Genomic DNA, 23386 nt, shown 5'->3' with positions numbered 1-23386 from the left:
AACTTTTTTGTAAAAAAAAAGAAAAAAGAAAAACAATCTTAGTCAGTTTACAACCATCCAAAACTTACGGACACCATTGAATGGATTACTTACAAACCATCTCATGAATTTGAGTGTCAATTGCGATTTGGTTTGTTTTGTCTTGTCTTTTTTTCTTCTTTTTTTTCTCGATTTCACAAATATGAGTATGACATTAACATTTGCTAGACAAGGATCCCGAAAGGCAACAATTTTACGCATAAGATAAAGTAAAACATAACTACATGAAGTACTATTATACAAATGTTAGTGAGACTAACAGACCTAAATTCTTAATGATTGGAGAACATCAATCTTCCTGGTTTTTTTCTTTTAACTTTAATTTGTCTCCCCATTTCTATTATGGGTAGAAGTTAGAACACTCTAGTTTTTGGGGTGGGTATGAAGGGTGTGCCAAATTCTGAAACTGTTAAGTATCCCTAGGCCAAGGGTACAGAAGCATTAAATATTTTTAACTCGGTGGTAAAGAGTTCAAAGATGCATCCGCTAGTTCCATCAGAAATGCAACAACATCATCTGAGGTTCCAAGTGTATACCGAGCTTTTGTTCGTGTTCGCCCAACAGCACATGAGAAGTAATTCTCTTTCTTAAGGTCAAGGACGTTCCATGATACCTTTTCAGGAGCTGGTTGCCATGGTGCATTGCAGATATGGTTACTCGTTTTCTTCTCAGAATTCGACACTGGTCGCTGTGCCTTATTTTGAGATGACTTTGGTCCATTTGTACTAGCTGGGATCTTCAAAGATGGTCTCTTCTCAACAGGAAACTTAACTCCATCTGTTACTTTGCTTCGTGGAAGACCCACACCAATAGAAGGAAGATCAGGCTCAAAAAAGGCATAAATATCTTCATCCTGTTACAATCAATAATGTTAAATCCGGTTGCTCCAAAGTCCAAAGTAAACTATACAGTTCAAAAGGATCAAACTTTAACAACTGTAAGACAATGGAGAAATATCAAATAATCATATAGAAGAAAAAGGTAGAACTGAATACATCAAATCAAACACAATACATGTTGAACTTAACCCGTTTTTAGAAGACTAAGATCTTAAAAATGCAGATTTTCATCACAGAAAGCAGATGTTACCATTACGAGTGAAGCCTGACCAGTAAATTAGCAGCAAGTAAAATACTAAAATTTACTACAGAAACTAGATTTTTGACAGTTGTTGAGATAGGAAGCACATAAAACAATCATTAGTGGATGGAGATCAGAATTTTTTCACAAATTAGAACTCATAGTGTGATCAAGAGTTTGCAGTGAATATATCACAGTGACTATATGAATTAAAGGGAAACGGAGTGGAATAGGACATTTGCAATAGTATATTATAAAGCCAAAATTTCTCTTCCTACTTCAGAAAAGCTTCTTTGAATTTCATCCTACAATATTCATATTTTAAGCTTGAACTTATTTCGTTTTCTAACATAAGAAAAGTTTGTGCAGAGTAGTCTTGCATGTAATGAGAAATAATTTCCGCATGCTAAAAAAGAATATAAAGACATGAGATAAACAATATAATAAAAATAATTTTCAAAACATATTAGTAATAAATGAAAATTCAAATCACCTTCCCCAGAAAATGTCCTATACAAAGAACATAATCAATTGGTGATGTCATGGATTTACTGTGGACTATCTCACCCAGGATGCGGTCAATAGCGGCACCCTGATTAAAAAACAAACGTAGACATTTAAATATGTATGAAAAATTTCAGGTGAAAATATAACATAGGTCAATTATAAGAAACAAGAGGTCACCTTTGTAACACCAACAGCTCGCACCTCAACAGATCGACTCCCTTGAACAACATCAACTGAAGCATTAGAAATTGGACCTGTCCAGAGATGCTGCAGCATGTCTCTTGCTTGAAGTCTTCCAAACTCAACATCTGGTTGAGATTATATTGATAGGATCAGTAACCAGAAAGACAGCTGGAAAACCAAAAAATCTCTATAGGAACAAATCAAGCACCTGCGTATTTGTAATTCCATACAAGTGAAGCCTCCCTTTCTTCAAAATATGATCGAGGTGTTCTTTCTCTGAAGTACTCAAAAACATGCTGAAATGCAGGATCAGCAAGGAAGGTCAAAAACATGGAGAGAGGGACAACAAAAGAATTAAAACTTCAAAATGAGCACCTTCACACTGTCAACCCATTCCATATTCAGATGTTCTGGCATTGTTGTCATCCATTCACCCTTTGAAGGGTGTAAAAACATCCCATTCTCTGCTGCCAACCACATGTCATATTCTTTGAAGTTCTGTTGTAGGAATATGTTAAAAAATGGATTGATATAATAGTCCACAAATAAAGGAAGTAATGTGCCAAGAATTACATTATCTAGGACATTTCTACTACTTCCACTGAGCACAACAACAGTGGTATTTGGGTCACTGCAAAGTGCTGTCAAGGGTTTTCTCAATTCTGGATGCACCTTAAGTTCCATTTCTTTAATCTGATCACCTGTTTTCTCGACTGGTTCAGTTAAAGTTCCATTGAATCCCTGTACAAGTGTCAAGAGGAAATGCTAATACAAAAATTCATAACAGATGCTAGAGGTCATGATTTATTATTAGTGAAATATTGTAAAAAAAATAAAAAAATATCCAGCTTTCAATGACAACTGTTTTGCTCCAGCTTGAGGGGGAGAGTAGTGAATATTTTAAGTAGAGTAATATATTATGAGGGATGAAGACCCATGTCGTTATTATTCTTTTTGTAATTATTGTATTCAGTTATATAACAGAGTCACTGGCATGTAATTGTGACACACGGATTACATCATATGACTCTTGTTTTCTTGTAATTCAACAAGCACAACAGATTTAGTAGTATAATAGGTATTCGACCAAGCAACAATATGACACAGAATACGAACCACTCAATTAATTGAAGCAACAGTAGCAAAATAGAAGATCTAAAGCAGCATTTGAGATAAGAAAAAGCATGCATGAAACGGAAAGGAAGGTGTTTGACAAACAATCAGAAAGCAAAATGAAAATATTGATTAACTAAGTTTCACTGGTTAATTACTAGTTCAGTATTGTCTGTCATATTCCCATGACTCAAGCCACCTAATTTTGAAATCAAAATGACTTCTGTACTCATTTTTATCTGGACATGAGAACCCGTCAGGCTTCACTATCCTCACTTGTCACTACAGTTAGAATATTATGATTTTTATTATATTAAGAATCCTGTTAGCTCAGTAGTTTCATTCCCCTGGACTTGTGTATTAGTAGCACTACTCTACACTAGCATTTCACTCAATTATTTGGTTAAATAGAATTATTTGGTTAGTAATTTGTATCACATCCACCTCAAATCAATCTAATATTATTGAGAGCCTCGTTTCTCTCTTTTTCCTCTTTTCCAGCTAAACCCTACAATTTCAAGTTTAATGACTACAAATAGGCACCAATCTGGCACTTAGCTCAAATACCCTACTCTTGCACAGTTGCACTCTCTTTTTCACTATATAATCCAGGAAATGAAGCAAGTAGTGTTTATTAAGAAACACTGAGATAAGGAGTAAAAGACAAGGAAACAAGAAGACGCATTCAGAGAAGTCACAAGCTTCATTGTCAGACAGCATACCAAAATAAGCAATCGATTAGTTGACTGCAGAAAACGTTCCATTGCAGTCTTGGTTGGAAGCCGGGGCGGAACTTGTTTTGTCCTTAGTTGTGCCTCAATAACAGTATCATTTAGTTCGCTGCAAATATTTAAAAGATTCATTACAGTAATGTGGATCTCTCCTACAAATCAAAGCAAGAGACGTACTTTTTACTAACATATTTTGGTTGATAAATTACAATTGCACACCATTGTGTCTTTTCTACTATTCCTAAAATACAAAAGTATCAAGTAAATAACCATCATATTTAAGCATGATGCCATCTGCATTACTTTGCAGATTTATCACAGGCAACAGAAGTCTTAAGATACAACAAAGGCTAGGACTGTAATTAAGTAATAAGGACAAGCAAACAACTGCTAATAGATTTATGAACAACCACTAGAATTATGGTCCATAATCTAAATTACAGACTCTTTGAATCAGTATGTATAAAGTTAACATGTTCTATTTGGATGAATTACACCCATTACAAATGAAAAACTTTAATATATAAGAAAACATATTCAAAATTCCAAGGGTATTGTTTACGTGTAGAGGTGGCAATATGGGTTGGCTCACCCCGACCTGCCATCAACCCATTTTTGGTGGGTTGGCGGGTCAACCCGCCAATTAAAAAAATAATAATTAAAATTCAAAAGTAAATTATATTTTATGAATTTTATAATATTATTTAATTTTATTTCACTCCTCTTAATTTTTTCCAATCTCAATCTTAAATGTATACTAATATTCGGTTAAACATTCTTTAGGAACTCATTTGTCTCCATATATAGATAACATTTGTCATAAATAAAGTTTTTATTATTTATTTATTCCAAGGAATACTAAGATAAAAAAATTTTGGATATCACAAAAACTCAGTGACAAATAAAATACTACTTAATTGTATAATAATAATAATAATAATTATTATTATTATTATTATTATGGCCCAACGGGTTGAACCCATTTTGACCCAACGGGTTGGCGGATTGACCCGCCGGGCGCAAGGGTTAACATATCAAAAATAGAAGCTATTGAATGAAATGTACAAGCATTTAATATCAAGAAAATCCAAAAAGTATTTGACACTTCTTCGGTAAATAATTAGGATCAGTAATAAATGCCATTTGTATTCCTTGACATGTGCCTTTACGGCGCACGTTAACAAATCCAAATATAACAATATGCATACCTTACAAAAGTTCCTGCCCATTCTTGAGCAGTGTGGGATTTTACATGAAGAAAATTATGCTTGTGTCTCTTTTCTCTTTCCACAGATGGCATATTTAGAGCTCTGGCAATTGCATCAGCGACTTCTGTGATGTTCCAAGGGTTGACAAGAATTGCCCCAGCACCGAGAGACTGTGCTGCACCAGCAAACTAGAAAAGCGTACCAAAAATCAGGCATCAGATCAACATTATACATATCTAGTTACATGAAAGAAATATGTTGAAGTAAATATATGCATACCATAGATGAAAGCTTTCTATAAACCAAGATTGGAACTATAAATCTATGATCATGACAGGAATAAAGAGATGAAAAATCGATATCCATCATTTATTCAAACCACTTTAAATGATAAAAGTGTAAGCAGATTGCCAAGAGCTGTAAGAAGCTTAATATTGGAATTAAAAGAAATTTATATAATTTGATTAAGAAGAGTGTGATGGCATATCAAATGGACAATATATAATACAACTCGAATTTCTTCCATGGTGTTTGGCTCATCTCCCTAAAAAGATAATTTGCAACAACCTAAAAGATAACTGATCGAAATAACAATTTTTGAAATCCTTTTTTCTCTAGGAGGGGGTTGTATGAATGTTTATGGTATCATCAAGGACCGATTCTCCAAGAAAATTTAGTTTTCAGGTGAAGGCTCAAGATTGGTTTTATATCTCTTACACAATCCCATTTTTTAGTTGTTAGTTGAAGGCTCAAGATTGGTTTTATATCTCTTATGCAATCCCTCACACAAGAATCATTTGGACCGTGGATAATGTACATGCCCAATCTACCTTATGTGTAAATTCAACGTTTAATTGGAACAATGGAGGCAGTAACAATTGAAATCTTGATCACTTAGTCATATAGGTACTCATACCATGTCAACAACCAAACTCTCCTAAAAGCTTAAGCTGTTATGTGAAGGTTCAATCTTGGTTTTATATCTCTAACATGGACTACTATTGACAGTTTTTCCAACAGTTGAATTGATCTCTATTATACAAGAATTCAACCATAACATAGGCCGAATTGACAAATTGAAATAAAACATAAATATACTAATAAGTTTCTGAGTTACTTCACTAAGAATGAGATTGACAAATTAAAATAAATATATAAATAAACTAAAAATTCCTGTAATTACTTCACTAAGAATGAGAACCCCTTTCTTTTTCTCCTGGCAGGCCACAAATTCATAGCTGACAAGATTCATTCCATCCCTCAAAGATGTGACTAGTGCTACATCTGGGTAAGAAATAGTGGGTATAAATACGACATTAGCAGAAAACTTATGAAAAGAACTGAATGTCAAATTTTAATGCTCCAAAGGCAATCAAAAAAATCAAGAACATGTGTCTTAAAGGAGAAATTAAAAAAAGTTTTAAATGCTTTAAAAAACAAAAGAATATAAACAAGAAAAGAAAAGAAAACTTCAACTTTTATTATATTGTCTCCATTCAATATATTTTGTTTGATTGAAAAGTGAAAGATATAGAAGAAGAATCAAAATGAAGAGTGAGAGTTGGCTGATAAAGTATAAACCAATCACTTATCAGCTTCCCTATGCATCCCCCACCAACACCACCGTCCCTAATAAATGAGGCCTCACACATAGTCCATTCCTTAAACTGAAACTGCAGGTAACTTATGACAGTATGTAATAGTTTAGCAGCATTCCAGCTCCACACTCTTTTTTAATTAAAACTGTTTTAAAACTCTGCAATAGGTCTGCACATGATCTCATCAGGATAATAACCCATTAAGCACTTATTTTGTATATATAATTTTTTTTTGTTTGGGGGGGGGGAGGGGCGGCCATCACCCCCAGCCCCCCTAATTCCGCCTCTGGATTGTATGTCTCATGTATGGTTATTTGCATAAAATGTTCTGTTTTCCGCTTTCATAAACAAGGCATCAAATGCCAGCAGCTACTAAAAATGTTAAAATGTTTCCTTTTCATAAACAAATAAGCATAAATATATGAAAATGAGTGAATAGAAAACATCATGACCTGGTGAAGAATGCAATCTTCTAATAAAAAAAAATATAATCAAGACAACTAGCATAACACGGATGCTTCGCAGAAGCAATCAGATTTTAACACCATGAGATAACTCACAGGCTGCAGTTTGGATGCTAGGGAAACCACTCTCAAATAATAACTTCAAGGCCGTTTATAACCCTTTGGTGTGTCAGATAAATTTATGCATAAAGAGCAAAGAAAAACCAGAAAAATGTTTACAACATTTCAAAGCAAAACTTAAAAGGAAAGCTGAGCCCCTAGATTTTCCTCTTTAATTTCAATAAATATAAAAAAAGCATAAAGAATCATTTCTAAAAGCATACTGAGAATGAACTAAAAAAATAAAATAAAAAATAAAAGCACACTGAGAAAGAACTTTCAATTTTAGATATATAGTTAAGGAATACAACTTTGTACATGCTGATGATTGACATATTGACAAGAGAAGCTATTCACAGAAAAGCTCTCAATCAAAAGAAAAACTCGAAAAGAAAGAACTTGAAAAGTAGGATGTATTATGTGAAAATTGTTAATTACAAATGTATAAGAGCTCTCTATTTATAGAAGCTGAATGACCTAATGGGCTAAGCCCAAAGAAGATTCTAGAATAAAAAATAAATAAAAATAAATAATTACGATACAATTATTTACAACACTCCCCCTCAAGCTGAGGAATAGATATTTATCATTCTCAGCTTGCTAGTAAGCTCTTGAAATCTATATGAGCGAAGTCCCTTCGTCAAAATATCAGTCAATCGACGCCCAGAAGGAATGTATGGAGTGACGATCTACCCGCTATCCAGTTTCTCTTTAATGAAATGACAGTCGACCTTAATATGCTTAGTCCGATCATATTGAACTGGATTATGAGCTATACAAAAGGCTGAATTATTATCACAAAATAGCTTCATAGGTGCTTCATATTTTATTTTAAGATCATCAAATATAATCTTCAACCACAATAACTCACAAATGCCTTGAGCCATAGCTCGAAATTCAGCCTCTGCACTTGACCTGGCAACCACATTATGTTTCTTACTCCTCCATGTCACTAAGTTACCACAAAGGAACATACAATAACTAGTAGTAGATCGACGGTCATTCACAGATCCAGCATAATCGGCATCAGTATAAACTTGTAAAGAGAGATTGCCATCACGCCAGAATAACAATCCTATACCGGGAGTGGTTTTAAGTTACTGAAGAATTCTCTCTACTGCTTGGATGTGTTTTTCTTTTGGATTATGCATAAACTAACTCACAATACTAACAGTATAAGCTAGGTCTGGTCTAGTATGAGCCAAATATATCAGTCTCCCAACTAGCCGCTGATATTGTCCTTTACCAACTGGAGAACTCTCTTCTTCATAACCAATCTTGTGATTCTGCTCAATAGGAGTACTAGATGGTTTACACCCAAGTTTTTCTGCTTCTTTAAGAAGATTCGGGACATGTTTCCTTTGACTGATAAAAATTCCTTCCTTTGAATGAGCTACCTCTATCCTTAGAAAATATTTAAGTCTCCCAACTAGCCGCTGATATTGTCCTTTACAAACTGGAGGACTCTCCTCTTCATAACCAATCTTGTGATTCTTCTCAATAGGAGTTCTAAATGGTTTACACCCAAGTTTTCCTGCTTCTTTAAGAAGATCCAGTACATATTTCCTCTAACTGATAAAAATTCCTTCCTTTGAATGAGCTACCTCTATCCCTAGGAAATATTTCAATCTCCCAAGGTCTTTAATCTCAAATTCAGAGGCTAGTCGTGCTTGTAGAACATGTCTCTCCGCAATATCATCCCGTTATAATAATATCATCAACATACACAAGGAGCACAGTAAGCTTTCCATCTTGGGAGTGCTTAAAAAAAAGTGTGTGGTCTCCTTGACTCTGTTTGTATCCTAAGGTCATCATAACCTTAGTAAACCTCACAAACCAAGCACAAGGAGACTGTTTCAATCCATACAAGGCCTTCTTTAACCTACAAACTTTATTTTCTCCATCCATAGAGTCAAAACCATACGGGATTTTCATGTAAACTTCTTCTAATTCACCATTAAGGAAAGCATTCTTCACATCAAATTGATTTATATTCCAATTGTGATGGGTAGCAAGGGACAACAAAGCTATCACAGTATTCATCTTTGCAACTAGGGCAAAAATTTCTTCATAATCAATGCCATAGGTCTGAGTGTAACCCTTGGCGACTAATCGAGCATTATATCTCTCAAGAGTACCATCAGAATTGTACTTTAGGGGAAAAAATCCATTTTCTCCCTACTGTTTTCTTTCCATTGAGTTTATCAACAACCTCCCATGTTTTATTCTTCTCCAAGGCATTCATCTCCTATTGCATGGCCTGAACCCAATTCTTATCTTTTAATGCTTCGTACACTGATTTTGGGATGGAGATGGAATTTAGTGCTGACATAAAGCTTTTGTGCTACGTAGAAAGGTTAGTAGAAGAAACAAATTGAGAGATAGGGTATTGGGTGCAAGATCTTTTTCCTTTTCATAAGGCAATAGGTAAGTCATTCGAGACACTAAGTAAATTATCAGAAGCAATGGGTAAGTCATCAGAGACAATAATATCATGTTCAGAAAAAAAAGATTCGGGACTTACCAGTGATTCAAACGATTGAGATTGCTGGTGAAGGAGTATGGGTTGTTTCCTCCTCTAATATACCAATTCAGGTGTCAAAATTTTCCGTATCTCAGGTGTACTTGAAGGTTCTGACACATCAGGAGTAGACACAGGAGGGAGAGGTATAAGAGTAGACAAGGACGACTCAGACTCAAAGAAGGAAAGGGACGAGTCTTCTGAAGAACTGCTCTCCCCCTAAAGATGAGAACCCTGGAAAAAGGACTCAGATTCATGAAAGGTGACATCCATAGAAACAAAAAAAATTTGACTCGAAGGATGATAACACTTGTAGCCTTTTTTATCAGGGGCACAATCAAGGAAGACACACTTAAGAGTCCTAGGATCCAACTTAATGCGATGTTGTTTATGAACATGGACAAAGGCAACACAACCAAACACTCGTGGCGGAAGACTCTGCAAAATGGGAACAGAAGGAAAGAAGGAAGTCATGGAATGAATAGGACGGTTATTGTTAAGGACCCATGAAGGTAAGCAGTTGATCAAAAAGGCTGCAGCTAACACGGCTTCTCCCCAATAAGAACTAGGAACAGATATCTAGAACAGTAGCGCTCTAGCGACTTCAAGGAGGTGACGATTTTTTCTTTCAGCAACCCCATTTTGTTGAAGGGTATCGACACATGTGAGCTCATGAATCATACCTCTGTCTGAAATGAATTGTAACAAACGTTGGTTGACGTACTCAGTACCATTATCAGATCTTAATCTTTTAATATTCTTACCAAGCTGAGTCTCAACCATGTGATAAAATCGGATAATATCTCTGGTACTTCAGACTTGTCTTTCATCAAGAATATCTATGTCACCTGAGTACAACCGTCAATAAAAGAAACAAACAATTTTGCACCTGAAACACTATGCACTTTAGAAGGGCCCCAAACATCAGAATGAATCAGAGAAAAAGGTTCAATGCTTTTGATAGCACTAAAAGGAAGGACACTCTGGTGTTTTGCAAATTCACAAACATCGCAATAAAGGTCTCAACTGACTGATTTAGAAACAGAGAAGGAAACATTGATTTCAATAGACTAAATAATAGGTGCCCAATACACTTGCGATGGAGCCAAATCATAGACTCTGCCGTAGAAAGATGACGTGTCATCAATAGCTAATTTTTAGTATCATTTGTAGCATGTTCTGGAAGAAGATAATACAACCCACTCTGCTTCTCAGCAACTCCAATTGTCTTCCTCGTGGTAAGATCCTGAATAACACAATGAGAAAGGAAAAATGTGATAAAACAATTCAAATCAGTTGTAAGCTTTTGAGTGGAGATAAGATTAGTGGAAAGCTGAAGAACATAAAGAACATTTTTAAGAAACAAGGAAGGTTGGATTTGAATGTTACCAGAACCAATAACTGATTTATGGGATCCATCAGCTATGGCTATAGTATGACTACCAACAGTAGGATGATAAGAAAGAAAAGACTCAGCAAGGCAAGTCATATGATCAGTTGCACCAAAATCCAAAATCCATGAGGTTTTAAAATCAGTGCTAGAAACAAGAAGAGATGTAGAACATGTGTTCTTAGCAGACAAGATCAAAGAATTGTCCGACAGCTTACGCAAAGTATCAATAGCGGCCTTAAGCTACTTCAACTCCCCTTGTCAAATATTCACATATGGAGTAACATTATCACACTTCGAATGAAAGCGAAAACACATGTCTCTTGTGTGTCCAGCACTCTTACAATAGGTGCATCAACTTCCCATGGACAAATAAAACAAATCAAAGAGAACAACCCAAAAGAAGTGGGTAATTATCAATGAAGTCAAAAAAAGTCTCCAGAGAGCCCAAACAGCAGAACAACTTCAAGTTTAAGTCCAAACAGAAGCGAAATTATTAGATCTGCAAAAGGAGAAACCAGAAAAGGCCAAAAAATCTGCAACTTGAGGCAAAAAACACATAAACGCACAACCAGACGATGTTGTAGAGGTCTCTGAACATCCAAAGCAGTAACAAAAAAATCAAACTTGATCAAAGGAGGCGCGAGTGGCCAAAAAGATCCAATTTTTATGACGAGAGCAAAGAGCCACTGCTGGAAACGTTCGTAGATTGATAGATCTGGAAAAACGGAGTCAAACAGTGATCCTCTTGGTTCAAAAGCTCCCCGGAAAAATTTTCCGGTGGCGGCCAAAGGCTAACAAATAGGATTGAGAGCTCTGATATCGACTTGTAAAGTAGGATTGTATTATGTGAAAATTGTTAATTACAAATGTACAAGAACTCTCTATAGAGGTTGAATGACCTAATGGGCTAAGCCCAAAGAAAATTCTAGAATGAAAAAATAATAATAATTACGATTCAATTATTTACAACAGAAAAAAATACTGCTCCCATTAAACTCCGACTAGTGAGAGTAGAGATGAGAGAAACCCCCGTATGCAGCCTTATACTTGCATATTTGCAAAGTCAAAGAAGCTATTTTCTAGATTCAAACACATGACCTTTCACTCACAAAGCTATCAGTCAAACTAAAAAAATGTAAAAACACATAAACTTTACCCGTAACAGCATATAAAGCACATAGTGCATGGAAGTCAAGAGAGCGATCCTGCAGAGATAACAATAGGAATTGTTAGAGATATAATATAAATGGTTTACAAAAAAAAAAAGATATAATATAAAATTATCATGTGTCTTTACTTATAATTCATGACATGGTATCAAAGTGTATATAATCAAGTGGTTTAGAGTTCAATCGTTCCTGCCTCCATTCTTCTAATAAAACGTTAAATTTCAGCACAAGATAGGTGGATCTGTGTATTGTTCACGCTTTAAGTCCAAAGAACTCTTGATGCATGTTAGAAATGTAATTTAAGACCATTCATGGATCTTCACCTAATAGCTGAAACTTTTAAGATAATTGGTTAATGATAGGACTGTTAAATATTGTTTAAATTCATATCAACTGACTATTCTTTAATTTATACAGTTTCAATTATTTTCAGTTGTCGTGGTTTTACCTTCAGAACAACTTGATTATTTTGTTAACTCAGATTGCATAGTTTAACAATTTCTGGGAATTCTCAACAAGGTAGTAATAGTGCTTCACATGAGCCGCATGCGTGTGCATCAATCTCTCCTTTTCCAACCATTCCAAACAAGTTAGGATAAACATATAGCATGACAGAAACTAACAAAATTATATGCAAGCAGGACTGCTGAATTAGATCATCCAATGAAAAAATAAAAGAATAATTCCTTGTATTGTATGTAATGGAGAGTCAGCAATAATATAATTTTGATTTTATTATCACCGTGTTAAGAACACACCAGGTGATGTATAGGAACAGCAGTCAATGATCCAAATCTGCCATTGATTCGACCAACAATTTCATGAACCTGGCTTGTAAGCTTTTGATCTATAAATATGCCAAGAAAAAAAAGAGTTGATTAGTCATGATTCTGAAGCCAAAAATAAGATCATACACCATAATGAACAGAAAAATGAGTACATGCTTGACATGCCAGTACCTATGTTACCACAGAAAAAGCATCTAGACCAATTGAAGGAGTATAGAGAGCAGCAGTACGACTAAAGATCCGTGACATAAACATTAAGTACTAAAATGCAAATTGAATGTGGCATAAAATAGTTCTACGAGATTATAATGATTTGTGAACTCAATATTAAATGAAATATTTTCATTAATGATAAATTTAAACATAGATTTGAAAACACAACCAAATATTTCAGCATCTATACTATTCTAAATTTCTAATATACATTAGATCTCAGAAATGATTTGTTCCCTGAAAATTTTGTGCTTTGGAAAACAAAAGGATTTCTTTTTGACCAACATAAGATTCTAGATTATAGTAGTACAAATAACAGAAAAATGGAGAACATTAGAACTTTCTTTTATTTGAAAAAAAAATTATCTTCCATTTATACAAACAACAATAACATTGAAAAGAGTGGAGCCTATTTTGAAGACAACAACACAGTAGATGCCACAAGAACAAATAAAATAATACAAGCAACATACACTCAGGAACATCTGTTCTTGTTGGCACAGCGATTTGAAGCAAAACGACTTTATCACGCCAATAAGCATTTTCTTCCAAAAATTTTTCAAATGCTAGAATTTTCTGAGGGATTCCTTTAATCATGTCAAGGCGATCAACGCCTAACATTACCTGTCAAGACAGAAAAAGCTTTTGATAATTCAAATGATAGAACCAAATCCAATTAGTATGTAGCTCCAAAAAAAGGAAAGAAAAGTGGATGTCATGGCATCACATGACATACCAAACCAATACAACTTATACAGTGAAAGGCGAAAAGAAACATCTTCAGTCTTCACAAAGTCAGTCAGAAATTAAGTGCCCCATTACTAGAAGAATACGATATACATTAACAGTAATATTTTCCAAACAAATCAAAAAGAAAACCAGTTCATTATTAATATCATACAGTGATAGCACCGTAAATGCTTGCCATACTATTGAAGGTAAATGACCAACTCTCCTAAAAGCTTAAACTACTAGATATTCATGAATGCTCTTACATCTAATATGTCCCCTCATACAAGATCCCTTTTGGCTTTGTTAGAGAAGTATAAAACCATTATGGTAGCCTCACCCAACAGTTTAAGTTTTTGGGTTAAATTAGTTCTTTACATCGTATCAGAGCCTCGGTGTCACGGGTTCAATCCTCACCGCCCCCCATTTAGTTAATAATCAATTAAGTCTTTTAGAGTTTCTTAGCACAGTTAAATGGGCCTGTGCATTATCCACCCTTCAAACCCAGTAAACTCTCGTGTGAGGGAGTGTATTAGAAAAGAATAAATCCATTAAAGTAGCCTCACCCAACAGCTTACGCTTTTCGGTTGAATTGGTTCTTTACAAGCTTAAAGTATGAACATTTGTAAAGAACCAATTCAACCCAAAAGCTTAAGTTGTTGAGTAAGGTTACATTAATGGTTTTATATATCTCTAACACACCCCCTTACATGAGAGCCCATTGGACTCGAAGGGAGGACAATACATCAGACCCAACTTATCTATGCTAAGAAACTCCACAAGAGAAAGTGGGGGGCGGTGAGGATCGAACCCGTACATCGAGGCTTTAATACCATGTAAAGAAACAATTCAACCTAAAAGCTTAAGCTGTTGGATGAGGCTACATTAATGGTTTTATATATTTCTAACAACATTGCACAAGGCCACTTGTTCTGAAACCCAAAACTATTTTGAAAAAATGCCGAGGACAAGGAATGAACTCTTGACCGCTTGGTGATAGATGTTCTAATGTGTCAAGAACCAATTCTCCTAAAGGCTTCAGCTATTACATGAATGGTTTTATATCTAACAATGGTGATAGCTTTCTTGATATATAAAAGAAGGATTTGACTAAGAAATGACATTATAAAAGATTATAAGCTAAGACTCTCAGCCCTCTTGAACTAATGATAAGAAACATGAGTTTTCTTTAAAGGAAAAAAGAAGAAGCAAAAAAAAAAAATTATGTTAGTTGTTTACCCCAGAATCATTATTTTATTTTTTTATCTTAACAAGAGAACACAACCGGCAACTAAACTAATCCTTGCAATGCAAACCTAGAAATTAGTTAAAAATATCTTTGGAGGACTAATGTGATGACACCCTGATCTTTGGAGGACCAAATTGAGGGTTTATTCTAAATTATAAGATATAACTATAAAGTAAAAGATGCACCTTTCTGCCTTCAAATCTTCCTAGTAATTCTTTGATGTGTTCCTGTACTGGTGGAAGGTCAAGTGCACGTATAAATCGTTCTGAGTCTATCCCAATTGGAAACTGACATTCAGGAGAAATGTTGTAAATAGTGTCATAGAAGTCCCACATTGTGTATATGTCTTTGTATTTCTTATTTGGTTTAATATATAAGTGAAATCTCCTTCGTGTAGTTGACACAAGGATTACAGTCAATGCCTCTTGTATCTTGATAATTAACATGGTATCTAGAGCCTAACAAGAGGAATCATAATCCGCGTCTTTCCGGTGGACCACTGTCTGCTGAGTAAATTTTTTTTTTTTTTTCTTCCGTAAACCGTCATATCTGTCCGTTTCCGGCTTCCATCTATCGTCTAAGGACCCATCTGATCACTGTCGCTGTCAGGAACTGCCGTCTCCGACGACTTTTCCGGCGATTTTTCAGGCGAACCACCCACGGTTCTGATCGCCACGAAGAGGCGGTCCTCTCTGTCCAGGATCCACCTCCAGACTCTCAACCACGCGCTCTCACGCGCGTGAGAAAGCAACTGCAACCCGTTTTCTTGCCGCGGCGCGTGGAGGCGCGTGCAGCTCCGGCTTGAGATCGGACCACCATGGTTCACCTCATTTCCTCCTTGCGCACCTGGATTTGTCTTCACTTTGTGGTTACGACTTCGTTACGGCTTCCGACAGTGTCTTTTCCCTTGTTGGTTACTGTTCACGCGTGTTTTTCTGCTTTCCGTTACTGTTCATTTTTGTTTCAGGTGACCTATGGCTGATTCGTCACTCCACGATGCATCCAAGGGTTCTCAAAAGAATGACACCCCTGTTTTTACTAATTATGTTAATGTTCTGTTGCACGTTGACAAGTTGGATGGCTCCAATTATGATTCTTGGGCATCTGATCTCCAAGTTTGGCTTGATGGACATGATTATACTGACCATCTCATTACTAAGGCCGAGTCCATCTCGGTAGATGTACGCCCTCATTGGAAAAAGGTTGATGCTCAGTTATGTAGCATCATCAAGTCTACCATCCACCCGTCATTGAAGCAGATTTTCCGTGCTCACGTCACTTGTGAGTCTGTTTGGCGTCAGGCCAAGTCACTTTATACCAATGACACTCAGCGACTCTATGGTGTTTGTCAAAATTTGATAACTATTATTGCTGCTCAACACCTTGATGTCTCTATGTCTGCTTATTTGGGAAAAGTTCAGGGTCTCCTTCATGATTTCAATGAACTTTTGCCGCCTGCTGTAGACCGTGCTAAGGAACTTGAGCAACGCAGCACATTCTTCATGCTCATGGCTCTTTATGGCTTGCCCCCGGAGTACTCTGTCAACCGGGATCAGATCTTGGGCTCTACTACTGAGGCTCTTGTGGACTCACTTCCGTCATCATCTCCTCCGGCAGCTCTGATCCTTCCGTCTGACATTGATCTACCCATTGCACTCCGGAAAGGTACTCGTGATTCTCGTCCCCCTCCCAGGTATTTAATAAATCTGAGTTATCATCGTCTTTCACCATCCCATTTTGCTTGCCTCTCTTCTCTTTCTTATGTATCTATTCCTACGACTACAGGTGAGGCGTTATCACATTCTGGATGGCGACAGGCCATGATTGATGAGATGTGTGCACTTCAGAGCAGTGGTACCTGGGATTTGGTTCCCCTTCCCTCTGGGAAGTCTGTTGTTGGTTGTCGATGGATATACACGGTCAAAGTTGGTCCTGATGGTCAGGTGGACCGTCTCAAGGCCCGATTGGTGGCTAAAGGTTATACTCAGGTATTTGGCCTCGACTATAGAGACACTTTTTCTCCCGTGGCGAAAATAACTTCTGTTCTCCTTTTTATTACTTTGGCAGCCATTCATCACTGGCCTATGTATCAGCTGGACATAAAGAATGCTTTCCTCCATGGTGATCTGCGGGAAGAGGTTTATATAGAGCAACCTCCTGGGTTTTTTGCTCAGGGGGAGTCTAACCTAGTCTGTCGTCTCCGCAAATCCGCAGTCTCCCCGGGTTTGGTTTGGAAGGTTTAGCACTGTTGTACAGCAGTTTGGCATGACTCGAAGTGAGGCTGATCACTCAGTCTTTTATACACTCTGATTCAGGTTCTATTTATTTGGTGGTATATGTTGATGATATTGTCATTACAGGTAATGATAGTCATGGCATAGCTCAGATAAAACAACATCTCTGCCATCATTTTCAAACAAAAGACCTTGGAAGACTCCGATATTTCTTAGGGATAGAAGTAGCCCAATCCAAAGATGGCATTATACTATCACAGAGAAAATATGCTATGGATATTCTTGAGGAGACAGCTCTGTTGAATGCTAAGCCCATTGATATTCCTATGGATCCAAATGTCAAGCTTTTGCCAAATCAGGGGGAGTTATTTTCAGATCCAGAAAGGTATAGAAGATTGGTTGGGAAACTGAACTATCTCACAGTTACTCGACCAGACATTTCCTTTGCAGTCAGTGTAGTAAGTCAGTTCTTGAATTCTCCTTGTGAAGATCACTGGAATCCAGTAATCCGTATCCTCAAGTACATCAAGACTGCTCCTGGCAAAGGTCTTCTCTATGAAAACAAAGGTTATACCAGAGTTGTGGGATACTCAGATGCTGATTGGGCAGGTTTCTCCCATTGATAGAAGATCCACCTCTGGGTATTGTGTATTCGTTGGAGATAACATGATTTCCTGGAGAAGTAAGAAACAAAGGGTAGTTGCTAGATCAAGTGCTGAAGCAGAATATCGCTTCATGGCCACAGCTACCTGTGAACTCGTCTGGTTAAAACAACTACTGAAGGAACTCAAGTTTGGAGACACTGGCCCAGCATTTCTCATTTGTGATAATCAAGCTGCTTTGCATATTGCTTCAAATCCAGTGTTTCATGAAAGGACTAAGCACATTGAGATAGATTTTCATTTCCTTAGAGAAAAGGTTCTCTCAGGAGATATAGTCACTCGTTTTGTCAACTCAAATGATCAATTAGCCGATGTATTCACTAAGTCATTGAGAGGACCTAGGATAGATCAGATATGTAACAAGCTTGGTGCATACGATCTATATGCTCTAGCTTGAGGGGGAGTGTTGTTGTAAATAGTGTCATAGAAGTCCCACATTGTGTATATGTCTTTGTATTTCTTATTTGGTTTAATATATAAATGAAATCTCCTTCGTGTACTTGACACAAGGATTACAGTCAACGCCTCTTGTATCTTGATAATTAATAGACATTATAAAAGATTATAAGCTAAGAGTCTCAGCCCTCTTGAACTAATGATAAGAAACATGAGTTTTCTTTAAAGGAAAAAAGAAGAAGCAAAAGAAGCAAAAAAAAAATTATGTTAGTTGTTTACCCCAGAATCATTATTTTTTTTTTTATCTTAACAAGAGAACACAACCGGCAACTAAACTAATCCTTGCAATGCAAACCTCGAAATTAGTTAAAAATATATTTGGAGGACTAATGTGATGACACCCTGATCTTTGGAGGACCAAATTGAGGGTTTATTCTAAATTATAAGATATAAAAAAGTGTTTACTATAAAGTAAAAGATGCACCTTTCTGCCTTCAAATCTTCCTAGTAATTCTTTGATGTGTTCCTGTACTGGTGGAAGGTCAAGTGCACGTATAAATCGTTCTGAGTCTATCCCAATTGGAAACTGACATTCAGGAGAAACAGAATTAAATCAGCATTTTTAATTATAAGCTCGTCATGGTTATTGGTTAAAGCTTAAAATGAAGAGTTTCATTTAAATAGTTTCTACTTTTTCCCTCCCCTTTATTTATAATAGGTAAAATTTGGTGTGAAATTTTCATTGAACTTCAAATAACTGTTCAAATGACAAAGCCAAGAGCGAGCTTATAGACAAATTTTGTAAGCACATACTGCAGCAACTCGAGTCAGCTTCCCTTGATACTCAACCCCATCAGGTGTACCCTCAAGTCCAAGGATACGAGTACAAGCACTAACAAAATGTCTAGCATAATCGTAGGTGTGAAAACTGCAAGAGAAAAATTACACTTACCAAATCAGAACAATGATAATAATAGAAAAATGAAAATGGTTAAACCGAAAAAGGAAACAAATAGCATAAAGGGAGGAAATTGCTAGGTATAGAACCTAAAAGAAATGAGAAGAAATATAATGTTATACTAAATAGGAAATGTTAGAACCCGCAGAGTCAATTTAAATTACAGAAGCAGCATAGTATTTCCATTGAAATGAAAAATACTTAGGTAGTAGTTATACTCTCAAGAGTTAAGAACTTATTTAAATTTATTATAAAATATTATAATTTTAATCAAATGGCATAAATTCATATTCTATCTCATGTGTTATGCTTTTATTGGATTAGGGTAATACTCTCGAAGTTCACAAGAATCTCTCCATTTAAACACACAATGTTTAGGCATTATCATGTATATCCACTACCAGGACAGTCAAATTCTTTTCATTCAAATGATTTGCAGTCACTTTGACCAGCGGCTTGACCACCAGACCACGAGGAAACTGATAAGATTTGGACACCAGTAATTAAATTTTATCTCATGTTTTTATTGGATTAGGGTAATAGTCTCGAAGTTCACAAAAATATCTCCATTTAAACACACATTTGTTTAGGCATTATCATGTATATCCACTACCAGGACAGTCAAATTCTTTTCAATCAAATGATTTGCAGTCACTTTGACCAGCGGCTTGACCACCAAACCATGAGGAAACTGATAACATTCGGACACTAGTAATTAATTTTAGCCACACAAATTGGGGCAATTATTAGGTGACAGCAGTGATTGATTTTATGTATATATATAGTCAGAAAGGAAATCGATAAATAATGCTTCGTGGCAGAATAATTAAGTCAATGGCTCATGGAGGCTCATGTTTCATTTTTCATATGAACACATTAAAGCATCAACTGACTAAAGAGAAGAACTGTAAAGAATGACGAATTGATGAAGAATAGTCATTCTCAGAATTTCTTTTTATGAAGTAGATTCGTAGAAAGTGATTATGATATTTGCAAGATACGGTCAAAAGAAGGAAGTAAAATCCCCTTCTTTATGGATATATTGTATAGACAAGATGTAGTGGGGCATAGCACCATCCTTATATCTTTAGGACAGGGAAACTGGATTTCTTATCAAGTGCAATTTTGTCAGCAAGATGAAGGCATAGGTTAGATGATTAGCTTCCATTTGATATGTTAAGCTAGTGGTTTATGACTTGACAAACAGTGAATTCATACTTGGCAAAATATTTACATGCAGAGTTTAATGCACAGCATATCGTATAAACTCCCAAACTGTTAAAGGATCTCATGAAACAATTTTATTACAAAATTGCATACACATATCAGATGCATTTCATTTAAGGAAAGAAAGTCCAGAAAACAAACTTGGGAGAATGACACATAAGCCTGATTCCCAAGTGGGGACTTACCCAACTAAGTCAGCTGCAAGAACGGAATGCAGGATCTCTGAACGAGACGGCAGTGTCCTGTGAATTTCAGAAGATGGAAATGGGGTGTGGAGAAACCATCCGACTTTCATATTGTTGTTATATTTCTTTAAGCATTTTGGAAGGAACATAAGATGGTAATCATGGCACCAAACAACATCACCCTCTTCATAGTGTTTGTTCACAACATCAGCAAACATTTGGTTTGCTTTCTCATACGCTGCATACTGAGACTGGAAACTGCGTGTGGTGGCAAGGCGGTCTTCTTGTGGAAGTCCAAGGTAATGGAAAAGGGGCCACAAGATGTTGTTGCAATACCCATTATAATATTGATGAACAATCTCTTCATCAAGAAATACAGGTATACACCTCTGCAACACAAGGACAACAAAATTCATAAATTATTGGCTATATGTTCTTCCACTAAATATAATGCTTTGCCAAAAAACAACAGGAGATAATCTATCTCCTGCAACCCCAAAAGGATGTAGAAACACTTCCCCTAATAATAATAAGGGAATAACATCTGTCATTTTAAAGTATATAAATTTATATCATTTTAGATCCTAACCGTTGATTTTCGTCCATCAACGATTATAATTTATTGGATCAAAATAATTAATTAATTAATAATAATTTTGGCTCATTAAGTTTGACCCAATAGATTATAACCGTTGATGGACGGAAATCAACGGTTAGGATCTAAAAGGATATAAGCTTATATCCTTTAAAAGGATAGATGTTTTTCCCTAATAATAATTACAAAAGCAATTTATGACAACAGAGTAAGAGAGAAATTTAGAACCTTTTCAGCCAATGCTTCAGTAAGTGTCTTCTGTCCAATCTCATCTGGAACATTGACACCAGCCCAACCTATCCACCGTGCCTCAAACTCCTTCACACCTTTTGTAAATAAAGAGACCAAAAATTCAATTCAAAAAGCCAACTTAGGAGCAGAAAGAACCCCACAAAAGAAAAACAAACCACTTACCTAAAAGAGCGGTCACTAATCCACCAGAACTCATCTCCAAAGACCAAGAATCCTCACCTTTCCTATTAGCTGAAACTGGCAACCTGTTAGCCACAACCAAAAGCCTTTGTCTAAAAGGCTTCCCATCTTTCCTTTCATATCCCTCACTACACAACCTTGTTGCTGCAACCCCTTCCAGTAACCGTTCAACATCATCTAAGTTGTTTTCATCTTCTCTTAAGCGCTGGTCATGCTCATAAAGTTCAGTAACCCTATTATTATTATTATTACTATTATTATTATTATTCTCAATGGACTCAGATATTCTGCTGCTTTTTCTTAACTCTCTATCTCTTAAAAGTCGTTCAATACGACCTGGTATATGGTTGGAACTACCGTTATACTTATTCCCAGGCATACTCTCTATCAAGGAAAACCCAAACCTTTAATATCAATTTCACAAGTAGCTAATAATTCCTTTCCTGCATTTAGTTTAACCCAACCAAGAATTACATTTGTTTTTGTAAGGAGAACAGAGTATTGAAATGGTTAAGAGAAGAAAGTTCATATATATATATATAGAAAAACAAGGCATATATGGTAAAAGAGAAGAACAGCATTCAAATGGATGCAACAAGCAAAATGCAAAGAAAGAAAGGTAATAGCAGTGCCTGATGCAAAGGTAGAACACGAAAAAATTTAAAGGAACGAGTTAAAAATGCGAACTCAGGAGTCACCTCGGAAACTAGCGGAAACTTAAAGCAAGAGAGAATCGTGTCCGCAAAAAATGGGTTCTGATTCTGTAATTCAGTGTCGGAGAAGTGTTGTACAGCGAAGTTAACAGCTGGGTTGGAGTGAGAGGGAAATCTGAAGAATCTGAATTAATATGGCCACTTAGGCAAAGAAGAAAGAAAAACAGGAAGAAGTGGAATCCTCGTGTCAGCTTTACATGGCACTTAAAAAGCATCATACCCATGCAGGTGACACCAAAGCTCGATTGAGAGCAAAATAACATTTATTTTTCAATATAGTGAAAAATATTTGAGAATCACAAGTCACAAAAACGAACATATTATCATTATTATAGGAGTATCAAGCACGCTGTATATTTAACTTTGAAAAAAAAACATATTTATATTGTCTTTATTTTTTTAGTTATTTCTTCTTTTATATGTATATGGAAAAATGTTTCTCCAGTTAATGCAGATAAGTTATCTACATTTATTCTCAAAACAACGTCGTTTTAGTATTAAAATCTTAAAAAATTATAAATATAAAGACTATTATAACCCTGAAATAAATTAAAATTACAAAAACACCATAATTTTCGCCTAAAACGTCGTATTGGGCTTACTGCAGATAACTTATCTGCAGTAACTGCAGCAGCAGTCAAATATTTGTCATATATATATATATATATATATATATATATATATTAAAGCATTAAATATTAAGAATCATAACCATATAAAAAATGAAAGTATTAAATGTGAGAATCATAACCATATATCTATTATTATACATAAAGTGGCTGTAAAAATAATTTTATATATATATATATATATATATTTATTTTTTTGGTAAAGGAATATATATTCTGGTTGAAAAAATAAAATATGCTGCTCCGCAAGAATTAGGACACTGACAACAGC

The 23386-nt window shown here is 35.7% G+C and overlaps 1 protein-coding gene across 3 annotated transcripts; it reads right to left on the bottom strand.

The window, feature by feature from the left end:
- Positions 1-222: 222 nt before the first annotated feature.
- On the bottom strand, positions 223-22427 carry LOC133300201 (alpha,alpha-trehalose-phosphate synthase [UDP-forming] 1-like). 3 transcript variants are annotated; one of them, XM_061499711.1, is made up of 18 exons: positions 21745-22427; positions 21570-21659; positions 20747-21135; positions 19190-19304; positions 18861-18962; positions 13580-13730; positions 12864-12952; positions 12093-12141; positions 6045-6145; positions 4862-5049; positions 3645-3762; positions 2383-2550; positions 2185-2307; positions 2018-2105; positions 1804-1934; positions 1613-1711; positions 845-892; positions 223-652 (listed from the first exon to the last, which is right to left on the bottom strand). In XM_061499711.1, the coding sequence occupies exons 1-18, from the start codon at positions 22150-22152 to the stop codon at positions 491-493; spliced, it is 2619 nt and encodes an 872-aa protein (XP_061355695.1). In that variant the 5' UTR covers positions 22153-22427; the 3' UTR covers positions 223-490. The 3 variants fall into 3 exon arrangements, with proteins under 3 accessions (XP_061355695.1, XP_061355694.1, XP_061355693.1); XM_061499710.1 differs by having other exon boundaries at positions 223-720; positions 841-892; positions 21570-21599; XM_061499709.1 differs by having other exon boundaries at positions 223-892; positions 21570-21667; positions 21756-22427.
- Between the last annotated feature and the right edge of the window lie 959 nt (positions 22428-23386).

Source organism: Gastrolobium bilobum, unplaced genomic scaffold (assembly GCF_033153095.1).
Source record: "Gastrolobium bilobum isolate Gb01-03AN ecotype WA unplaced genomic scaffold, APGP_CSIRO_Gbil_v1 utg36430, whole genome shotgun sequence".
NCBI classification, from domain to species: domain Eukaryota; kingdom Viridiplantae; phylum Streptophyta; class Magnoliopsida; order Fabales; family Fabaceae; genus Gastrolobium; species Gastrolobium bilobum.
Note: the sequence above shows the minus strand (reverse complement) of the source record. Positions and strands in the feature narration are given on the sequence as shown.